The 20,906-nt window shown below is 43.1% G+C and overlaps 1 protein-coding gene across 12 annotated transcripts in view; it reads right to left on the reverse strand.

The window, feature by feature from the left end:
* Positions 1-20,906, reverse strand: part of oxr1a (oxidation resistance 1a) — a 511,841-nt gene that overhangs the window by 31,012 nt on the left and 459,923 nt on the right. For 10 of the 12 annotated variants that reach the window (XM_072570583.1, XM_072570584.1, XM_072570585.1 and 7 more), the window contains 2 exons: positions 18,796-18,876; positions 17,082-17,207 (listed from right to left, as the gene is read on the reverse strand). The exons of 1 other annotated variant lie outside the window; for it this stretch is intronic. In XM_072570583.1, coding sequence (XP_072426684.1) covers positions 17,082-17,207; positions 18,796-18,876 — 207 coding nt within the window. The remainder of the gene's footprint in view (positions 1-17,081; positions 17,208-18,795; positions 18,877-20,906) is intronic. One more of the 12 variants, XM_072570587.1, reaches the window with a different exon arrangement.

Raw genomic sequence — 20,906 nt, forward strand, 5'->3', positions numbered from 1 at the left:
TTTATGACCTATAAGGGGGCAGTCAATGCAGGGCTGAGGGTGTTGTACTTAAATGCACACAGCCTACAAAACAAGGTAAATAAACTTGCAGTATAGATTGAAATTGGCAGGCAGCCTTTGGCTATCACAGAGATGTGGCTGCAAGGTGATCAGGGCTGGGAGCTAAATATCCAAGGATATGCCTCCTATTGAAAGGATAGACAGATGGTGGGGTGACCTTTTTGGTAAGAAATGAAATTAAGTTCATTAAGTGTTATAGAGTTGGAGGCCATAGAATCTGTGGGTAGAGCTGACGATCCACAAAAGAGAAAGGACCCTGACAGGAGTTATATTCAGGCCTCCCAGCATTAGTCAGGATGTAGGGAAGAGGGGTTGATTGTCTTCTGACTATTTCTTGGGGGTTGGTTTAGATTGTGCGATATGCAGGTACAAGAACAAATTAGAAAACCAAATGGTATGTATAAGAGTAATGTAGTTCTACAGGGATTATACAAGAATATTCTTGTCTCAGAGGTAGATGAAAGCTACTTAACACAAAGTACTCCCACGTGCTCTAATGGCAGCTGACATCAGTGCATGCACAGAACAAAGCATGTGAAATAATCACCACTAGAATTGCACTATTGCAAACAGACTAAGCGTTCTCAAAAATACCACTCCCTTAACTCTTCAGCAACGTTATAACCAAACCGTGCTGCCAAAACAAGCTTCATATGAGAACTACTTGGAACAGAATTTCAATTGAGTAAAGATAACTACAAAGATGGGGGAGCCGGCCAGAGTTGCTTGGAATGGGAAGGCAGTGGAACAGTAGTGGCAGGAACTTTAAGTCAGTGCTACAGCACAGACACAGGCCCTTTGGCCCAATTTGGTCCATGATGACCAAATGTTTATCCATTTCCTTCTATTTGGCTCACATCCTTATAATCCTTTTCTATCCATGTATTTGTCCAAATGCTTTTTAAATGTTGTTAATTTGACTGCCTCAACCACTTCTGCTGACAGCTCATTCCATATCCGTACCATCCTCTGTGTAAAAAATGTTGCCCCTCAGGTTCCCTTTTATTCTTTCCACCTTAAAGTGACTCCCTCAAGTCCACAATTTCCAAACTCTGGAAAAAGACTGAGTGCATTCACCTATCCATGCCTCTCCTGATCTTATACACCTCTATAAATGATCCCCCCCCTCGGTTTCCTACGCTCTAAAGAGTCCTAGATTAGCGTCATACGACGTACAGCATAGAAACAGACCCTTCGGTCCGACCTGTCCATGCCTATCAGATATCCCAACCCAATCTAGTCCCACCTGCCAGCACCCAGCCCATATCCCTCCAAATCCCTCCTATTCATATACCCATCCAAATGCCTCTTAAATGTTGCAATTGTACCGGCCTCCACCACTTCCTCTGGCAGCTCATTCCATACACCTACCACCCTCTGCGTGAAAAAGTTGCCCCTTAGATCTCTTTTATATCTTTCCCCTCTCACCCTAAACCTATGGACTCTAGTTCTGGACTCCCTGACCCCAGGAAAAAGACTTTGCCTATTTACCCTATCCATGCCCCTCATAATTTTGTAAATCTCTATAAGGTCACCTCCAGCCTCCGAAGCTCCAGGGAAAAAGCCCCAGCCTGTTCAGCCTCTCCCTATAGCTCAATCCTCCAACCCTGGCAACATCCTTGTAAATCTTTTCTGAACCCTTTCAAGTTTCACAACATTTCTCCGATAGGAAGGAGACCAGAACTGCATGCAATATTCCAACAGTGGCCTAACCAATGTCCTGTACATGACCTCTCAACTCCTGTACTCAATACTCTGACCAATAAAGGAAAGCATACCAAATGCCTTCTTCACTATCCTATCTACCTGCAACTCCACTTTCAAGGAGCTATGAACCTGCACTCCAAGGTCTCTTTGTTCAACAACACTCCCTAAGACCTTACCATTAAGTTTATAAGTCCTGCTAAGATTTGCTTTTCCAAAATGCAGCACCTTGCATTTATCCAAATTAAACTCCAACTGCCCATTGGTCCATCTGGTCAAGATCCTGTTGTAATCTGAGATAACCCTCTTCGCTGTCCACTACACGCCCAATTTTGGTGTCATCTGCAAACTTACTAACTGTACCTCTTATGCTCGCAGCCAAATCATTTATGTAAATGACAAAACGTAGAGGACCCAGCACCTATCCTTGTGGCACTCCGCTTGTCACAGGCCTCCAGTCTGAAAAACTACCATCCACCGCCACCCTCTGTCGTCTACCTTTGAGCCAGTTCTGTATCCAAATGGCTAGTTCTGCCTGTATCCCGTGAGATCTAACCTTGCTAATCAATCCCCTGTGGGGAATCATGTCGAACGCCTTACTGAAATCCATATAGATCACATCTACTGCTCTGCCTCGTCAATTCTGTTTATTACTTCCTCAAAAACCTCAATCAAGCTTGTGAAACATGATCTCCCACGCACAAAGCCATGTTGACTATCCCTAATCAGTCCATGCCTTTCCAAATACATGTACATCCTGCCCCTCAGGATTCCCTCCAACAAGCTGCCCACCACCGACGTCAGGCTCACTGGTCTATAGTTCCCTGGCTTGCCCTTACTACCCTTCTTAAACAGTGGCACCACGTTAGCCAACCTCCAGTCTTCCGGCGCCTCACCTGTGACTACTGATGATACAAATATCTCAGCAAGAGGCCCAGCAATCACTTCTCTAGCTGCCCACACAGTTCTTGGGCCCACCTGATCAGGTCCTGGGGATTTATCCAACTTTATGCATATCAAGACATCCAGCACTTCCTCCTCTATAATTTGGACATTTTGCAAGGTGTCACCATCTATTTCCGACAATCCATATCTTCCATATCCTTTTCCAAAATAAATACTGATGCAAAACACTCGTTTAGTATCTCCCTCATTCTCTGTGGCTCCACACAAAGGCAACCTTGCTGATCTTTGAGGGGCCCTATTCTCTCCCTAGTTAACCTTTTGTCCTTAACATATTTGTAAAAACCCTTGGGATTCTCTTTAATTCTATTTGCCAAAGCTATCTCATGTCCCCTTTTTGCCCTCCTGATTTCCCTCTTAAATATACTCCTATTGCCTTTATACTGTTGTAAGGATTCACTCGATCTATCTTGTCTATACCTTACATATGCTTCCTTCTTTTTCTTAACCAAACCCTCAATATCTTTCATCATCCAACACTCCCAATAACTACCTGCCGTTCCTTTCACCTTAACAGGAATATACTTTCTCTGGATTCTCGTTATCTCATTTCTGAAGGCATCCCATTTTCCAGCCGTACCTTTACCTGCGAACATCTGCCCCCAGTCAGCTTTCGAATGTTCTTGCCTAATACCGTCAAAGTTGGCCTTTCTCCAATTTGATTAATTAGATTACTAATAGTGTGGAAACAGGCCCTTCAGCCCAAAAAGACAACACCGACCCTCTGAAGAGTAACCCACCCAGACCCATTTCCCTCTGACTAGTACACTTAACACTATGGGCAATTTAGCATGGCCAATTCTCCTCACCTGCACATTTTTGGATTGTGGGAGGAAACCCATGCAGACACGGGGAGAATGTGCAAACTCCACACAGACAATTGCCTGAGTCTGGAATTGAACCTGGGACCCTGGTGCTGTAAGGAAACAGTGAGCCACCTTTTAGATCTGGTCTATCCTTTTCCATCATTATTTTAAATCTAATAGAATTATGGTCGCTGGCCCCAAAGTGCTCTCCCACTGACACCTCAGTCACCTGCCTTGCCTTATTTCCCAAGAGTAGGTCAAGTTTTGCACCTTCTCTCATAAGTACATCCACATACTGAATCTGAACATTTTCTTGTGCACACTTAACAAATTCCTCTCCATCTAAACCCTTAACACTATGGCAGTCCCAGTCTATGTTTGCAAAATTAAAATCCCCTACCATAACTACCCTGTTGCTGAGATCTTCTTAAAAATTTGTTTCTCAATTTCCCGCTCACTATCAGGAGGTCTATAATACAATCCCAATAAGGTTATCATCCCTTTCTTATTTCTCAGTTCCACCCAAATAACTTCCCTGGATGTATTTCCAGGAATATCCGCCCTCAGCATATCTGTAATGCTATCCGTTATCTAAACTCCACTCCCCCTCCTCTCTTGCCTCCCTTTCTATCCTTCCTGTAGCATGTGTGTCCTGGAACATTAAGCTGCCAGTCCTGCCCATCCCTGAGCCATGTTTCTGTAATTGCTATGATATCCCAGTCCCATGTTCCTAACCATGCTCTGAGTTCATCTGCCTTCCCTGTTAGGCCCCTTGCACTGAAATAAATGTGGTTTAATTTATTAGTCCTGCCTGCCCTGACTGTTTGACTTGCTCCTGCTCTCAACTGTATTGGTCTCAGATTGACCTCTTTCCTCACCATCTCTCTGGGTCTCCCCCAATCCTGCACTAGCTGCCTACCTCTCTTACCTTTCCTGGAGTTAACCCATCCATGTGACTGTATCTGAGACTTTCCCCCATTCCTATACCTGCTATCCATCACATACTGTTGTTGTTGCAAATTTCTAATTGTCTCTCCAACCGATCCATTCGATCTGATAAGATTCGCAACCAACAACATTTATGGCAGATATAATCCGCTGTAATCCTTAAACTCTTTTTAAACTCCCACATCTGACAAGAAGCACATTTCACTCTACTAAAGGCCATTTTTGCCTCTTCATAATCTAGAGACCCAGAAAATAACACCATCTTATTCCTCCACAAACACTGCCTCAGGTTAAATTAATAGTTATGGCTTGTATTTTTAAGATTAGATGAGATTACTTACACGCTTAAAGATATGTTGCTGGAAAAACGCAGGAGGTCAGGCAACATACAAGGAGCAGGAGAATCGACGTTTTGGACATAAGCCCTTCTTCAGGAATGGGCTTCTGCCTGAAACGTCAATTCTCCTGCTCCTTGGATGCTGCCTGACCTGCTGCGCTTTTCCAGCGACACATTTTTCAGCTCTGATCTCCAGCATCTGCAGTCCTCACTTTCTCCTGAGATTACTTACAGTGTGGAAACAGGCCCTTTGGCCCAACAAGTCCACACCAACCCGCCGAAGCGCAACCCACCCAGACCCATTCCCTTACATTTACCCCTGCATCTAACACTATGGGCAATTTCACATGGCTAATTCACCTAACCTGCACACTATTGGACTGTGGGAGGAAACCGGAGCACCCGGAGGAAACCCACACAGACACTGGGAAAATGTGCAAACTCTACACAGTCAGTTGCCTGAAGCGGGAATTGAACCCGGGTCTCTGGCGGCGTGAGGCAGCAGTGCTAACCACTGTGTAACTGTACCGCCCACTTTAAGTTTAATCAAGAGCCAAAACATATAATCAAGAAAGAACCCACTCTACTCACTACTGCAGACTTTCTGTAGGTCACACTTAAAACAATACACTTATCTGCTTCTGTGCTGTGAACTTCACCCAACAGTTCCTCCAAGATCAGTTGTGAATTTCACTGTTTGTTAATTTTCCCAGATGCACTCCAATGAACAGCGATCCATGAATTCAAACAGCAAAGGCTGTGTCAGTTTCTTTCTTTCTCTCTCTCCTGCACCGACCTCACCATGTGCTTGCTTTGTCTATTCTTCTCCCTTTTAAAACTGCTGTTGCTCTGACCTTTTTTTCCCAAAGTTCCAAAACAAAGCAACAGCATATAAAACAGTAATTGCTGCTCCTAGAATTTGAGGAAATCACCTCCAGCACCTAAAATACCCACGGTCCAAAGATGTGCAGGTCAGGTGAATTGGTCATGCTAAATTGCCCAAAGTATGAGGTGCATTAGCCAGAGGGAAATGGGTCTGGGTGGGTTACTCTTCGGAGGGTCAGTGTGGACTGGTTGGGCTGAAGGGCCCGTTTCCACATTGTAGGGAATCTAATCTAAAAAAAGTTTATTTAGACAAAGGATTCTGGGTAATCTAAGATGGAGGATGGGAAAAATTTCTGGCTGTACTACGGAAAGGAGGCAGCAACCAGGGATGTCGGGTACAGCAACACAAAAAAGAACAATCATATGATCTGAAGATGATCTGTGGGAAGCTAGAGGTTTGGGAAGCCGTTAAAGACTAGCAGAAGGTAACTAATTAAGCAATATTGGGTGGGAAGGGATGGAAAGAGAAGAGGAGGAGGACAGAAGTTGGAACTGGAAGCTCTAAATCAGAAACAAAAACTGATGTTGCTGGAAAAGCTCAGCAAATATGTATGAAATCAAAGTTAACGTTTTGGGTCCGGGAAACTACAGGCTAGTTAGCCTGACCTTGGTGCTTGGTGAGATTTTACAGTTCATTATTAAGGAGGAGACTTCAGAACACTTGGAAGTGCATGGTAAAGTAATGCCAACTCGCCATGGATCCATCAAGGAAAAATCATGCCTGACAAATCTGTCAGAATTCTTTGAGAAAGTAATAAGTCAGAAGTCAAACGACACCAGGTTATGGGCGGCACGGTGACTAGCACTGCTGCTTCACAATGCCAGAGACCCGGGTTCAATTCCCACCTCAGGCAACTGTCTGTGTGGAGTTTGCACATTCTCCCCATGTCTCCATGGGTTTCCTCCGGATGCTCCGGTTTCCTCCCACAGTCCAAAAATGTGCAGGTTAGGTGAATTGGCCATGCTAAATTTCCCGTAGTGTTAGGTGTAGGGGTAAATGTAGGGGAATGGGTCTGGTTGGGTTGCTCTTCGGAGGGTCGGTGTGGACTTGTTGGGCAGTACGGCCTGTTTCCACACTGTAAGTTATCTAATCTGGGTTATAGTCCAACAGGTTTATTTGAAATCACAAGCTAAGGGGAGGGAAGTGCACAGTCATAGAATTTATCGGCAGAAAGATTTGTGTAAGGTAATTAAGAGTGTCAAAACAAGTACAAACAGTGTGAGTTGAGTGTCAATATCTGAACAGCAGATCAAGGAATGACCTTTGATTTGACAGTACAAGCCACAGCAGGCCTGTGGCACCACAACCAGTTCTGCTGGAGAGAAAGGTGGGGAAAAATCCAAGCAAGCAATAGTGGTAGGTGACTCAATAGTCAGGAGCACAGACAGGCAGTTCTGTGGCCATGAACAAGAGTCGCCGTGTTGCCTCTCCAAGGCATTGACTAGGAAGAAAGGTTAAAAAGGCTAGAATAACAATTACTGGAAAGGCAGCAGCTGAGAGGAGACCTAATAGGGGTCTACAAAATTATGAGAGGCAGAGATAAGGTGAATAGTCCAAGGCTTTTTTCCATGGTTGAAGTTTCAAGTACAAGGCGGCACAGGTTCAAGGTGAAAGGGGCAAAGTTTAAGGGAGGAGATACGCAAGGGGAAACTTTCACACGAAGGCAGGCACATTGGTAACATTTAAGAGGCAATGGGATGGTTACATGAATAGGGAGGGAAGAGAGGAATACAGACAGAACAAGGGGCAAAAGTTTTTTTTTAGGTTTAGTTAGGGCACGATGATCAGCACAGGTGTGGAGGGCCGACTAAAAGGTCCTGTTCCTGTGCAGCACTTCCCTTTTGTTCTTCGAGCAAGTTAGGTAAAGGAGTGGACGATATCTTATATGTTTTTCAGAAGGCAACCGCCCTACATGAGGGTGTTAAAATTAATATTAGAGTCTGTGGTCTTTGGGACAAGGTGCTGACAATGGATAGATGATTCGCTGACTGACAGAGGCAGAGGGTGGGGATAAAGAGATCATTTTCAGATTGCAGTTGGTGACTAGTGGAGTACTGCAGAGGCCAATGTTGGGACCCCAACTGTTCACAACTGAGGGCATTGTTGCTAAGTTTGCAGATGAGAGAAAGGTACGTGAAGGGACATGTAGCAGAATGACTTGGACAGATGAGGAGAATTGGCAAAGAAATGGCAGATGGAATGCAATGTGGGAAAGTGTGGGGTTATGAACTTGAGTCATGGAGATGTACAGCATGGAAACAGATCCTTTGGTCCAATCTTATCCGAACCTAATCTAGTCCCATTTACCAGCATGTGGCCCAAATCTCTCCAAACCCTTCCTATTCATATACCCATCCGAACGTCTTTTAAAGTGCTGCAATTGTACCAGCCTCCACCACTTCCTCTGGAAGGTCATTCCAGATACTACCTTTTGCGTGAAAAAGTTACCCCTTATATCGCTTTTATATCTTTCTCCTCTCACTGTAAACCTATGCCCTCTAGTTCTGGACTCCCATGCACCAGGGAAAAGACCTTGTCTATTTATCCTATCCATGCCCTCATGATTTTATAAACTGCTATAAGGTCACCCCTCAACCGCTGACATTCCAGGGAAAACAGCCCCAGCCTGTTCAGCCACCCCTATAGCATATATCTTCCAATCCTGGCAATATCCTTGGAAATCCTTTCTGAACCCTTTCAAGTTTCACAACATCCTTCCGATAGGAAGGAGACCAGAATTGCAAGCAATATTCCAAAAATGGTTGAATCAATGTCCTGTACAGCTGCAACATGACCTCCCAATTCCGATATTCAATACTCTGACCAATAAAGAAAAGCATACCAAATGCTTTTTTCACTATCCTATTTACCTGCAACTCTACTTTCAAGGTGCTCTTTGTTCAACAACACGCCCCAGGACCACAAAATTATGGGTATAAGTCCTGCTAAGATTTGCTTTCCCAAAATGCAGCACCTCGCATTCATCTAAATTAAACTCCATCTGCCGTCACTCAGCCCACTGGCCCATCTGACCAATCTGAGGTAACCTTCTTTGCTAACACCTCCATTTTTTGTGACATCTGTAAATTTACTAACTATACCTATGTTCACATCCAAGACATTATAACATAAATGACAAAAAGTAGTGAACCCAGCACTAATTCTTTGTGACATTTCAGCAGTCACAGGTCTCCAGTCTGAAAAACAACAACTATTCTCCCTGTATTCCATGAGATCTAACCTTGCTAACCACTCTCCCATGAGGAATGTTGTCAAATGCCTTACTGAAGTCCATACAGACCATATCCACAGATCTGCCTTCATCAATCCTCTTTGTTACTTCTTCAAAAAACTCAAATCAAGTTCGCAAGACATGATTGCCCATGCTGATTACACCTAATCAGTCCTTGCCTTCCTAAATACATGTCAATCCTGTCCCTCAGGATTCCCTCCATGAACTTGCCCACCACCAATGTCAGGCTACCAGTCTACAGTTCCCTGCCCTGCCTTATTTCCCAAGAGTAGGTCACATTTTGTACCTTCTCTAGACGGTACACCCACACACAATCAGAATATTTTCTTGTACACACGCAAAACATTCCTTTCCATCTAAACCCTTAACACTACGGCAGCCCCATTCTAGGCTTGGAAAGTTAAAATCTCCTACCATAACCACCCTATTATTCTTAGATAACTGAAATCCTTACAAATTTGTTTCTCAGTGTACCGCTGAATATTAGGGAGTCAAGAATACAATCCCAATAAGGTGACCAGCCCTTCCTTATTTTTCAGTTCTACCCAAATAACTTCCCTGGATGTACTTCCAGGAATATCCTCCCTCATTAAAAAACACTTCTCCCCCTCCTCTCTTGCCTCCCTTTCTATTCTTCCTATACCATTTGCATCCTTGCAGCTGCTAGTCCTGTCCATCCTTGAGTCACGTTTCCGTAATTGCTAACCATGCCCTGAGTTCATCTGCCTTCCCTGTTAGGCCCCTTGGATTGAAATAAATGTAGTTTAATTTATCAGTTCTACCTTGTTCTCTGCTTTGTCCCTGCCTGCCCTACTGTTTGACTCGTTCCTTTTCTCAACTGTACAAGTCTCAGATTGATCTCCTTCCTCATGACCTCCGTGGGTCCCACCCCGCCTTGTTTAAATCCTCCTAAAAGCTCCAGCAAATCACCCTGCCAGTATATTAGACCCTTCCAATTGAGGTGCAATCCATCCTTCTTGTGCAGATCACTTCTACCCCAGAAGAGATTTCAATGATCCAAAAATGTGAATCCTTCTCCCATACACCAGCTTCTCACAACCCTCACGAGGTTGTAGCACTGGGAGTAATCCAGATATTACTACTCTAAAGGACCTCCTTTTTAAATTCCTGCCTAACTTTCTATATTCTCCCTACAGAATCTTATCCTTTTCCCTGCCTATGTTATTGGTTCCAATGTGCACAATGATCTCCTGCTGGCCCCTCACCCGCTTGAGGACATTCTGCATCCTCTGAGATATACTTGATCCTGGCACCAGGGAGGCAACACAGCATTCTGACATTAAGTGTATCCCACTCAATGTTGGGAAAATTAAAACTTTTCATCACCGCCACCCTGTTGCCTCTACATCTTTCCATAATCTGTTTATCTATTTGTAACTGCACCCTTCTGGTTTCTCAGAAGATGAATAAGGGGCTGTAGATGCCACATACATGGACTTTAGTAAGGCGTTTGATAAGGCATCCCATGGTACACTGAAGGAGAAAGTGAAGTCACATGGTGTGCAGCTAGCTAGATAAAGAACTAGTTGAGCAACAGGAGACAGAGTAGCAGCTGAAGGGAGTTTCTCAGAATGGAGAAAGGTGACCAGTGGTGTTCCATAGAGATCAGTGCTGGGGCTACTGTTGCTTGTATTATACATAAATGATCTGGAAGAGGGCATTGTTGGAATGATTAGTGAGTTTGCAGATAACACAAAGATTGGTGGACTAGCAGAAAGTGAAGGAGACTGTCAAAGAATACAGGAGAATACAGGTAGACTGGAGAGTTGAGCAGAGAAGTGGCTGATGGAGTTCAATCAATGCAAATGTGAGGTGATGCATTTTGGGGAGTCTAATTCTAGAACCAATTATACTGTAAACGGAAGAGCCTTGGGAAAAGTTGATGAGCAGAGAAATCTGAGAATTCAGGTCCATCGTACCCTGAAGGTGGCTGCACAGGTGGACAGGGTCATCCAGAAGGCATTTGGTATGCTTGCCTTCTTCAGACAGGGTATTGAGTATAAAAGCTGGCAAGTCATGTTAAAATTGTTCAAGACTTTGGCTCGGCCGTATTTTGAATATTGTGTACAGTTCTGGTCATCACATTACCAAAAGGACATGGGCGCTTTGAAGAGGGTGCAGAGGATGTTTACGAGGATGTTGCCTGGTATAGAAGGTGACAGCTATGAAGAGAGGTTGGGTAGGTTAGGATTGTTTTTATTAGAAAAAAAAGGAGATTGAGGTGGGACTTGATTAAGGTCTACAAAATCATGAAGGGTATAGACAGGGTGGATAGAGATAAGTTTTTTCCCAGGATAAGGGATTCAATGACGAGAGGTCACGCATTCAAGGTGAGAGGAGAGGAGTTTAAAGGGGATACATACGGAAAGTACTTTACACAGAGGTTGGTAGGTGCCTGGAATGCTTTGCCAGCACAGATAGCAGTGGCAGGCATGGTAGATTCATTTAAGGTGTGTCTGGACAGATGCATTCTGAAACATTCTGCAAGTAGGCGGCCTGTCTCCCCAGTGCCGTTGGGGAGCAGAGGGATACAGATGTTTAGGAATTGGGCGATAGGTTTATACAGTGGATTTTGATCGGCTGGGTCGAAGGACCTGTTTCTGGACTGCAAGTTTTCTTTGTTCTTTGTTCATTCTGATCTTTCTACTGCTGGCTACAGAATCAACTGTCTGCATTTCTGACTAGAGAATCCCCTATCACAATTGATTGCTTGGAACCTGACGTACCCATCATTACATTACAGCCTGTCGTGATACCAGAAACTTGGTTATTCGTACTGCATTCCCCTCAGAATCCATCACCGCCTTCATTTTCCAAAACAGCATACTTGTTTGAAATGGGGATAGCCACAGGAGACTTCTGTACTACCCACCTGCCTTTCCTGGAGTTACCACATCTATGTGACTTTACCTGCGGCTCTTCTCCCTTCCTACAACTATATTTCCCTCCCCTCTCCTATCAGCATTCCGGAAAGACCACTCCCTCCGCGACTCCCTAGTCAGGTCCACACCCCCCATCAACCCAACCTCCACTCCCGGCACCTTTCCCTGCAGCCGCAAGAAATGCAAAACTTGCGCCAACACCTCCCCCCTCACTTCCCTCCAAGGCCCCAAGGGATCCTTCCATACCCGTCAGAAATTCACCTGCACCTCCACACACCTCATTTACTGCATCCACTGCACCCGAAGTGGCACTGGGGAGACAGGCCGCCTACTTGCAGAATGTTTCAGAGAACACCTCTGGGACACCCGCACCAACCAACCCAACCGCCCCGTGGCTGAACACTTTAACTCGCCCTCCCACTCCGCCAAGGACAAGAAGGTCCTTGGCCTCCTCCATCGCCAGACCATGGCAACATTACGCCTGGAGGAAGAGCGCCTCATCTTCCGCCTAGGAACCCTCCAACCACAAGGGACGGATGCAGATTTCTCCAGCTTCCTCATTTCCCCTCCCCCCACCTTATCTCAGGCCCAACCCTCAGACTCAGCACCGCCTTCTCGACCTGCAATCTTCTTCCTGACCTCTCCGCCCCCACCCCCTCTCCGGCCTATCACCCTCACCATAACCTCGTTCCACCTATTGCATTCCCAATGCCCCTCCCCCCTATCTTTTATCTTAGCCTGCTTGGCATACCTTCCCCATTCCTGAAAAAGGGCTTATGCCTGAAACATCGATTCTCCTGCTCCTTGGATGCGCTTTTCCTGCAACAAATATTTCAGCTCCCTTCCTACAACTGCCATCCATCACATCCCCTTGCTCTTGTAAATTCCTCACTGTCTCTAACTGTCGTTCCATTGGAAGAATACAAGTGCAGATATTTTCTAAATGGGAAAAGGCTTCAGAAAGCTGAAACACAAAGGGACTCGAGAGTTCTGAACTAGAATTTCAATGTTAACGCAGGTTTAATTTCAAGGGTAGAACACAAGCACATAAGTGGACTGCTGAGGCTGTATAAGGCTCTTGTCAGACTGCATTTGGAATATTGAGACAAAAAACACTGCAGATGCTGGAATCCAGAGTAGACAGGCAGGAGGCTGGAAGAACACAGCTAGCCAGGCAGCATCAGGTGGTGTAGAGGTCGACATTTTAGGTGTAACCCTTCTTGTGGAGGTGTAGAACCCGCCCCAAAATGTCAACCTCTACACCTCCTGATGCTGCCTGGCTTGCTGTGTTCTTCCAGCCTCCTGCCTATCTACTCTGGAATATTGTAAACCGATAGTAAACGGAAGATGTGCTGGTTTGGAAGGACTCCAGAGGAAGTTTAGAAGAATTGATCCTGGGAATGAAAGGCTTGTCATAATCAGGAGTGGTTGAGACGTTTGGATCCGTGGTGGGGAGGGGGCTCATTGAAACTTGTACAATACCGAGAGACCTGAATACAACGGGCAGTCTCGGCACAACCCTTTAGATCTGAGACCAGGAGAAACTTCATAAGCCAGAGTGTGTGCTGAACCTCTGGAACCCATTGCTGCAGAAAGCTTTGGAGGCTAAGTCACTGAGCGTATTTAAGACAGAAATAGGTAGGTTCTTGATTACATAGAACATACAATAGTACTGCACAGGAATGGGCCCTTCTGCTCATGATATTGTGCTGTGCACGATACCAAATTAAACAAATCACTTTTGACTACCATTCATCCATAACCACCCATTCCTTGCATATTCATGTGCTTATTTAAAAGTCCTTAAATGCCGCAATTGTATTTGCCTCCACCACCAGTCTGAGCAGCATATTCCAGATGCATACCATGCTTTTTAAAAAAAAACTTGTCCTGCACATTTCTTTTGAACTTTAAACGCATGCCCCCCCCTAGCGTTAGACATCTAATATGCGACATTTATTATTTGCGAGTTTTATTTATTCTAAAATCTCTATCTTTACTTATTCATTGCTCCCTAATCTTACCAGCCTTGATTTTCACTGTAACAGGAACTAATTGATGTTTCAGACAAAAGTCCTTCATCAGGAATGAAGGCAGGGAGCCTCCAGGGTGGAGAGATAAATGGGAAGGGGGTGGGGCTGGGGAGAAGGTAGCCAAGAGTACAATAGGTGGCTGGAGATACATGTTGTCCCATGTTTGAAGACCTCCCACTTGTCAGTCATCCCTTTACCTGCAAACAGTCTACTCCAATCAACTTTTGAAAATTTTGTTTCATACCCTTAAAATTTACCTCACTCCAATTGAAAACTAACTTTTATGGAAGACTTTATCCTTTTCCATAACTATTTTAAAACTAATAGTATTATAACCATTAGTCTCCAAGTGTTTAATTTGGCTAATTTAAACTTGATTAATTTAATTTGGTGTCACATTCAGCACAACATTTTGGGCTGAAGGACCTGTTCCTCTGCTGTACTGTTCTGGTCTATTTAAGCTTCTCAATTTCCAGCTGACTACTGAAGGGCCTACAATACAATTCCATTAAGGTGATCATCCTTTCCTTTTCTCTCAGTTTCACCAACATAACTTCACTGGACGTTCTCCCGAGGGCAAAAGTGAGGACTGCAGATGCTGGAGATCAGAGTCAAGATTAGAGTGGTGCTGGAAGAACGCGAGGTCTGGCAGCATCTGAGGAGCAGGAAAATCGACGTTTTGGGCAAAAGCCCTTCATCAGGAATGAAGGCAGGGAGCCTCCAAGGTGGAGAGATAAATGGGAGGGGGGTGGGGCTGGGGAGAAGGTAGCCAAGAGTATAATAGGTGGATGGAGGTAGGGATAAAGGTGATAGGTCAGAGAGGAGGGTGGAGTGGATAGGTGGAAAGGGAGATTGGCAAGTAGGACCGGTCATGAGGATGATGCTGAGCTGGAAGGTTGGAACTGGGGTAAGGGGAAAATGAGAAAATTGATGAAGTCCACATTTATGCCCTGGGGTTTAAGAGTTCCCAGGCAGAAGATGAGGCGATCTTCCTCCAAGTGTCGGGTGGTGAGAGAATGGCGGGGGGAGGCGGCCCAGGACCTGCATGTCCTTGGCAGAGTGGGAGGTGCAGTTGAAATGTTGGGTCATGGGACGGTGGGGCTGATTGGTGCGGGTGTCCCGGAGATGTTCCCTAAAGTGCTCTGCGAGAAGGCGTCCAGTCTCCCCAATGTAAAGGAGACCGCATTGGGAGCAATGGATACAATAAATGACATTGGTGGATGTGCAGGTGAAACGTGGATGGATGTGGAAGGCTCCTTTGGGGCCTTGGAGGTGAGGGGGGAGGTGTGGGCACAAGTTTTGCAATTCCTGCGGTGGCAGGGGAAGATGCCAGGAGGAGAGGGTGGACCTGACCAGGTTGTCATGGAGGAAATGGTCTTTGCAGAAAACGGACATTACCTAAAACAGCATACTTGTTTAAGACGGAGATAGCAACAAGGGACTCCTGAACTACCTATCTCCCCTACCTTTCCTCACGGTAACTAGCCTAGGTTATTACATCTGTGGTTTTTCTACCTTCTGCCATCTATCACATCCCCTGGCTCTTATGAATTTCTCATAGACTGTAACTGCTGCTCCAACCATTTCATGCGATCAGATAGGACTCCATCCAAACACACTTCCTGCAGACAATCTCCAGGAACATTGTAATTCTCCCTAATCTCCCACACCCATCACTCTTCTAAAAGCTATCTCAAACAATCTAACACCCAGAATATACCAAAAAAAAATCACACTTTCACAAAAACTGTTTCACTGTTCAAAAACACTGCTCTGGGATAACTTAATATCTATCTTTTATATTAAAAATTTAATCAAAAAAGATCTCAGTAAGACATTAAAAAACTCACCCTATTAATTTTTTTGGGGAACCTATAAAAAGTCAAGTTTTATAAGTTTTAAGTCTTAAAATCACATACTTAGTTGATCAGGCTCTGAAATCAATGATCTGAAATCAATGCTATATATGTAGTTCCGATAAGGAGGTCTCTGAAGGTCAGCTGTGAAAATCCACTGCATTGTTTAGTTTTCTTTGACTATCGCCAGAGATGTCTGTAACTTCACAGTTGGTCAGCTGTGAAAGTTCGGTGCACAATTATACCAAAACTTTCCTCCACCTTCACTTTATGGTCAACAGTTCTTTAACTGTAAGCACACTTGTTTCACTGCTAAGCTGTTTTGTCCATTGTTCCATGTTACTAACTTCTTTTCTAAAACTGTTAAACTGATGCAATTCATTGCGTCAATATTGTTATTTGTCTTAAACTACATGGTTACTTTTCTGTATCCTAAATAAACCATCTTTCATTCATTGTTCTTGGTTTATCCAAGTCTAACTTCCATTTTTGTACTGTTTGAATGCTTCACAAACTCATGAAATAATAATTCAAGATTGCATCCTTTGTGCATGGATGCACAAAAATATTACAGACAATTTGCCCAACCTTTACCAGCAATGATACCAGTCAGTCATGCTGTTAACAATTTCACTTACATACCTTAAATATCCAAACATGAAGCTATGGGGAGAAGGTTTAGAGAAGATGTGAGGAAAGCATTTTCACCCAGAGGGTGGTGGGAGTCTGGAACTCACTGTCTGCAAAGATGATAGAGACAGAAGCCCTCATAACATTTAAGATCTATTTAGATGTGTATATGCAATGCCAAGTTTTACAAGATTATGGGCCAAGTCGAGGAAAATGGGATTAGAATAGTTAGGTCGTGATTTGGACCATTGCAGATAGACTGGTCGAATAACCTTTTGCTGTGCCGTTGATCTGACTCTAAGGAATCTGGTAATGAATACATCATTTCTGATTAAGACTGACAGTTGGACAAAACTATTTGTTCAGTGCTTTAGAAAAATAGAAATGATGTAAACCATTTGTAGGTTCTAATACACAGTACTGAAACACTTCTGCAAGAGAGCAACCACAAGCCTTCCTGAACCAGACCTGCTTGAAGACAGGTGGGGAGTTGTGGAATCTCCACCTTCTTGCGAGATCCGGCCTTAAATTCCTGCCACTAATTCTACTCAGTCCGTTATAGATTATTCCATTCCTTTTGAGGTTTTCATTCCCAAATTAAGTGGAGTAATTTCAATAACAACTCACATCAAAACATTTTAAGGTGATAAAATGCCTCGGTACTTTTCAATGCTTCAAATTTATTGTCTGAGAAATAATTACCTTTTCAATCTGATCCGTTTGCAGTAGGGCACTTTTTTCACTTAGGTTTGGCCGAAACGTTTCAGACTCCAGGTCTAGTTTTATTGTTGTATTTTGCTTCATACTGGTTTCCTCTCGTGTTGTTATCTAAAAGCAGGGATAACATTAATAACCACAACTCTTCCAGCCTTAGGTGGAAGGTACCTTAGTTCAGTACCTTGAACTGAAACTATGTAAAAGTGTAATGTTAAAAGCTTAAATTGGAATATTGCTCTGGACATTCATGCAAGAATGCAAACGTCTGCCACTCCATTTAGGCAGTCATTTGCTACTAGTCCTCCATTGTCAAATTAAACTGTCATTTAATCTCTTCCATTCAGAAATGCTTTCATAAGCCATCCCCTGAAGCTAGGTAGATCACACCTACATTGTCTTGAGGAATCACTGAATCAGGAAACAGTCTGCATAATGATTCCACAGGATTAGGGCATTTGCATCATTTCAGAGGGTGATCTAATTCTACCATTAGACTGGGGGGAGCGGCCTGAACATCTGTGAGCGTGACCAACTGACCTGTGTCAAGGGAATGTGTTTTCTTTGTTCAGGGCTTCATTTTGATTCGACCTCGCATGCCTGCAGGGGTTCAAAGGACTCACCTAGTTTGTTCAAGCTTCAATAAACTTTAACTGTTTGCAGAAGTTGATGTGTGCTAATTGCATCTTATATGTGAAATCTCAGGAAAAGAACCTAAGAAAGGTCTATCACCTTACACAACCGACATGTTCAAATTAGAGTGAATGGACAATCTCAAAGTTTCAGGCTTCATTTCTCAATTATCGCACCACATTTTCAGAATAAACACAAACTCAGTCTCGTTCGTTTTTTTTTGCTTATTCCAAAGCAAATAATGTGGACATTTTGACTAAATAAAGTATCTAGAATTTTTCAAGGCAAATTTAATAATACATCAATAACACACCTACCCTTAATTGAACAGTACCATTCCAGGTCAGGTATTTTTAAAATGACAGTCAAAACGCTAACCTAAGAAATCTTCACATTACCTCACTGCAGTGTATTAAGATAGATGACCAAAATAACTGTTTAGCTGTAAATGATGATCATTTAATCTTGTTATTATCACTCTGTACACAACAGCTTTAAATTAAAACATGGATAGAATTTCACATTGTAAGTTTAATATCATTATTGTCTTATCGGTATACTGTGCAAGAGCATTACTGCCACAAGCAAGTTAGAATGCACATGGATTCAAGTACAGCGTGGAAGTCAAAGCTGAGAAGAATGCAAACAATTGGAGAAAATTTATTCCAAATGTACTACATTAAAGATGAGGCACAATCATCGCAGACTATGTTCACCTTCTGCATTCTCAGCAGAATTTTCCTCCTCATCAAATCCTGCAATAAACCAATTTAGAGAAACTGCTCACCATCACATCATGTGATAACAAGCGTAGTTTGAGGACTGTACTGTGAGATATGGAGGGCAGAAAATTCATAAAACCTCCCCCATGTCATAATTAACAAACTATTGCATATCACTGCACCGCAAGTGAATAAAAGGAATTTTCTGCAAAGTTTTGATAGTGCTGGTATTGAGACAAACACAATGGAAGCATATTTGCCACTGAGAAAAATCTGGGATGCAAGCAACCACATCTCCTCTAGCTCTTTGGGGAAATATATGCTGCGTTTAACTACGGATGGAGCACCTTGAGACGTCTGCAAAGCTTGCACAGTTCTTCAGCATTAAGAGCATCGATCCTGCGATGGTATTCAGTCACTGATACTACCTGAATACAGAGACAGGAAGAAAACAATTCCACTAAAATTAAAATAATACAGTGAAGAGCAAGGAGAAAAAAAAACAGGAATACAAAATCTAGAAGGGGACATTAAAGAAAGAATAAATGTATAAGGCAAGGGGGCACGATGAAGGAAGCGAACGGGAAAAGATTGTAGGCTTGACAGTTAACAATTCAGACAGTACCTAAAATTATGGGCTTATGAAATGATTATTTAAGTATTTTTGAATAGTGAAACACTTGAAAGTCTCAGCTCTTATCAAGGATCCATGCAGTACATTTTGATTATGGCAAATTGCACAAATCTACACTGATGACTAATGCAGTCTCAAACAACTACTCATTTTGGCAAAGACAATTTGAAAGGACCACGAATACTGGCCAAACCAGTGATTCCGACATCCCATAAACAAGTTTACAAAAGAGAACTAGAACTTCTATCTAGTTTTTAATTGAGTTAATTTATCCTGGAACTTCTACACTTAAAATAAAGGAGATGGAATAGAGATGGAACTCATTTGGAATCTTAGCAAATACAATGCTCGTGTTTACGAGTTATTTGTGGAGTAAAGCTCTTTCTTTGATGCAATGAGTGAGCATTACAAGCTTAGAACATCAAAATCAATTCCCGAAGCTTCCTTTCTTTCCCCCTTTAGTCCATACAAGTCATTGTACAACCAGAAGCTAGAAACTGTCCTAAAGACAAGAAATGGTGGAGATGACAGCAGGTCAGGTAGCTTCCATGGAGAGAGAGCAAGCTCATGTTTCGAGTCTAGGTGAATCTTTATCAAGCTGAAGTATAGAGAGGCAGTATTTATGCTATAACAGGGGGTGGTGACGACAGGATATTGGTAGTTCAGATTAAGTGATTGGAATGTGAGAATGGCAGAACAAGGGCATGTCTAACTGTCAGACTTGAACAGACAGTCTCACTGGAGGAGAGGGATGGGAGAGAGGACACGGTGACACAGAACATAACAAGCAGAGCTTAAGGGAAAGGAATGGGAGGTAGTTTACAATTTGACTGTGTTGAACTCAATATTAAGTCCAGAAGGTTATAAAGTGTAGAACTGGAAAAGTGCAGAACTCCTCAGATTGTGTGACATCCAAAAATCTGTCCATTTCAAAAAAGAACAGTCGTAATTTTGAAGTGCCTCAGAATGTAGCATGGTATGTAGAAGATATTGTAACATATTTTGCACTAAGTAATTCCCAACTTTAATTTTTTCTATCCTTGAGCTATATACCTATACATTTGAGGTCAGGAATTTTGTAAATATTAAATCTGTTACAAACATATTAAGTGGAACATTCTGGAAGGGACAAGTTGAATATTAGTGCAAACTCTAAGAGTCAAATCATTTTATTGAACAAGTTTTGATGAATAAAGTATATTGTTGGAAAAATTATCCAAACTTTAACATAATTAAGTCATTGCTAGCTGCAAATCCATGAGATAGTTTCGTGTATATTCTTTCCCCCGAATCCACCCCAAAATATTAAGTGGTTGCACAACTTAGTTCAGCTAGACCCTTTTAAACTTAGCAGGGTCAACATTCAGCCCATAATCTGATGCGAACAAGAACCACATTTCTCACATGACAAATGATATCTCTCAATTTGTAGTTCCAAGAAGCCCCTAACATCCCCCCCCCCATCATCATCAGAACAACATAAACCTGCATATTCCTGCATTTTATACATGCCATTCACTCAGCTCAATCAACATTTAAAAATGTCAGGTAAATTGGTTTCCTACTGCATTGGCAGGTATTTCCAACATGCTACAGCATTTGAAGTAGAATGCTCTTAAATAAAAAGATGCCAAAAGTGGAGGTCTTTCGGCACGGTGGATAGTGTGTTGCCTCTTAGTCAGGACTTGAAGGAATATGTTTTCATAATTTTACCTGAAAATTAATCTGCATATCATTCTAATAAGCACCAGACAGGGAGCAACAGCAGGAAACATTCCTGGTGAGCTATGTAATTGTAAGCAAGTTGAAACCTCTACCATCACT

This window comes from Chiloscyllium punctatum, chromosome 5 (assembly GCF_047496795.1).
Source record: "Chiloscyllium punctatum isolate Juve2018m chromosome 5, sChiPun1.3, whole genome shotgun sequence".
Classification (NCBI taxonomy): domain Eukaryota; kingdom Metazoa; phylum Chordata; class Chondrichthyes; order Orectolobiformes; family Hemiscylliidae; genus Chiloscyllium; species Chiloscyllium punctatum.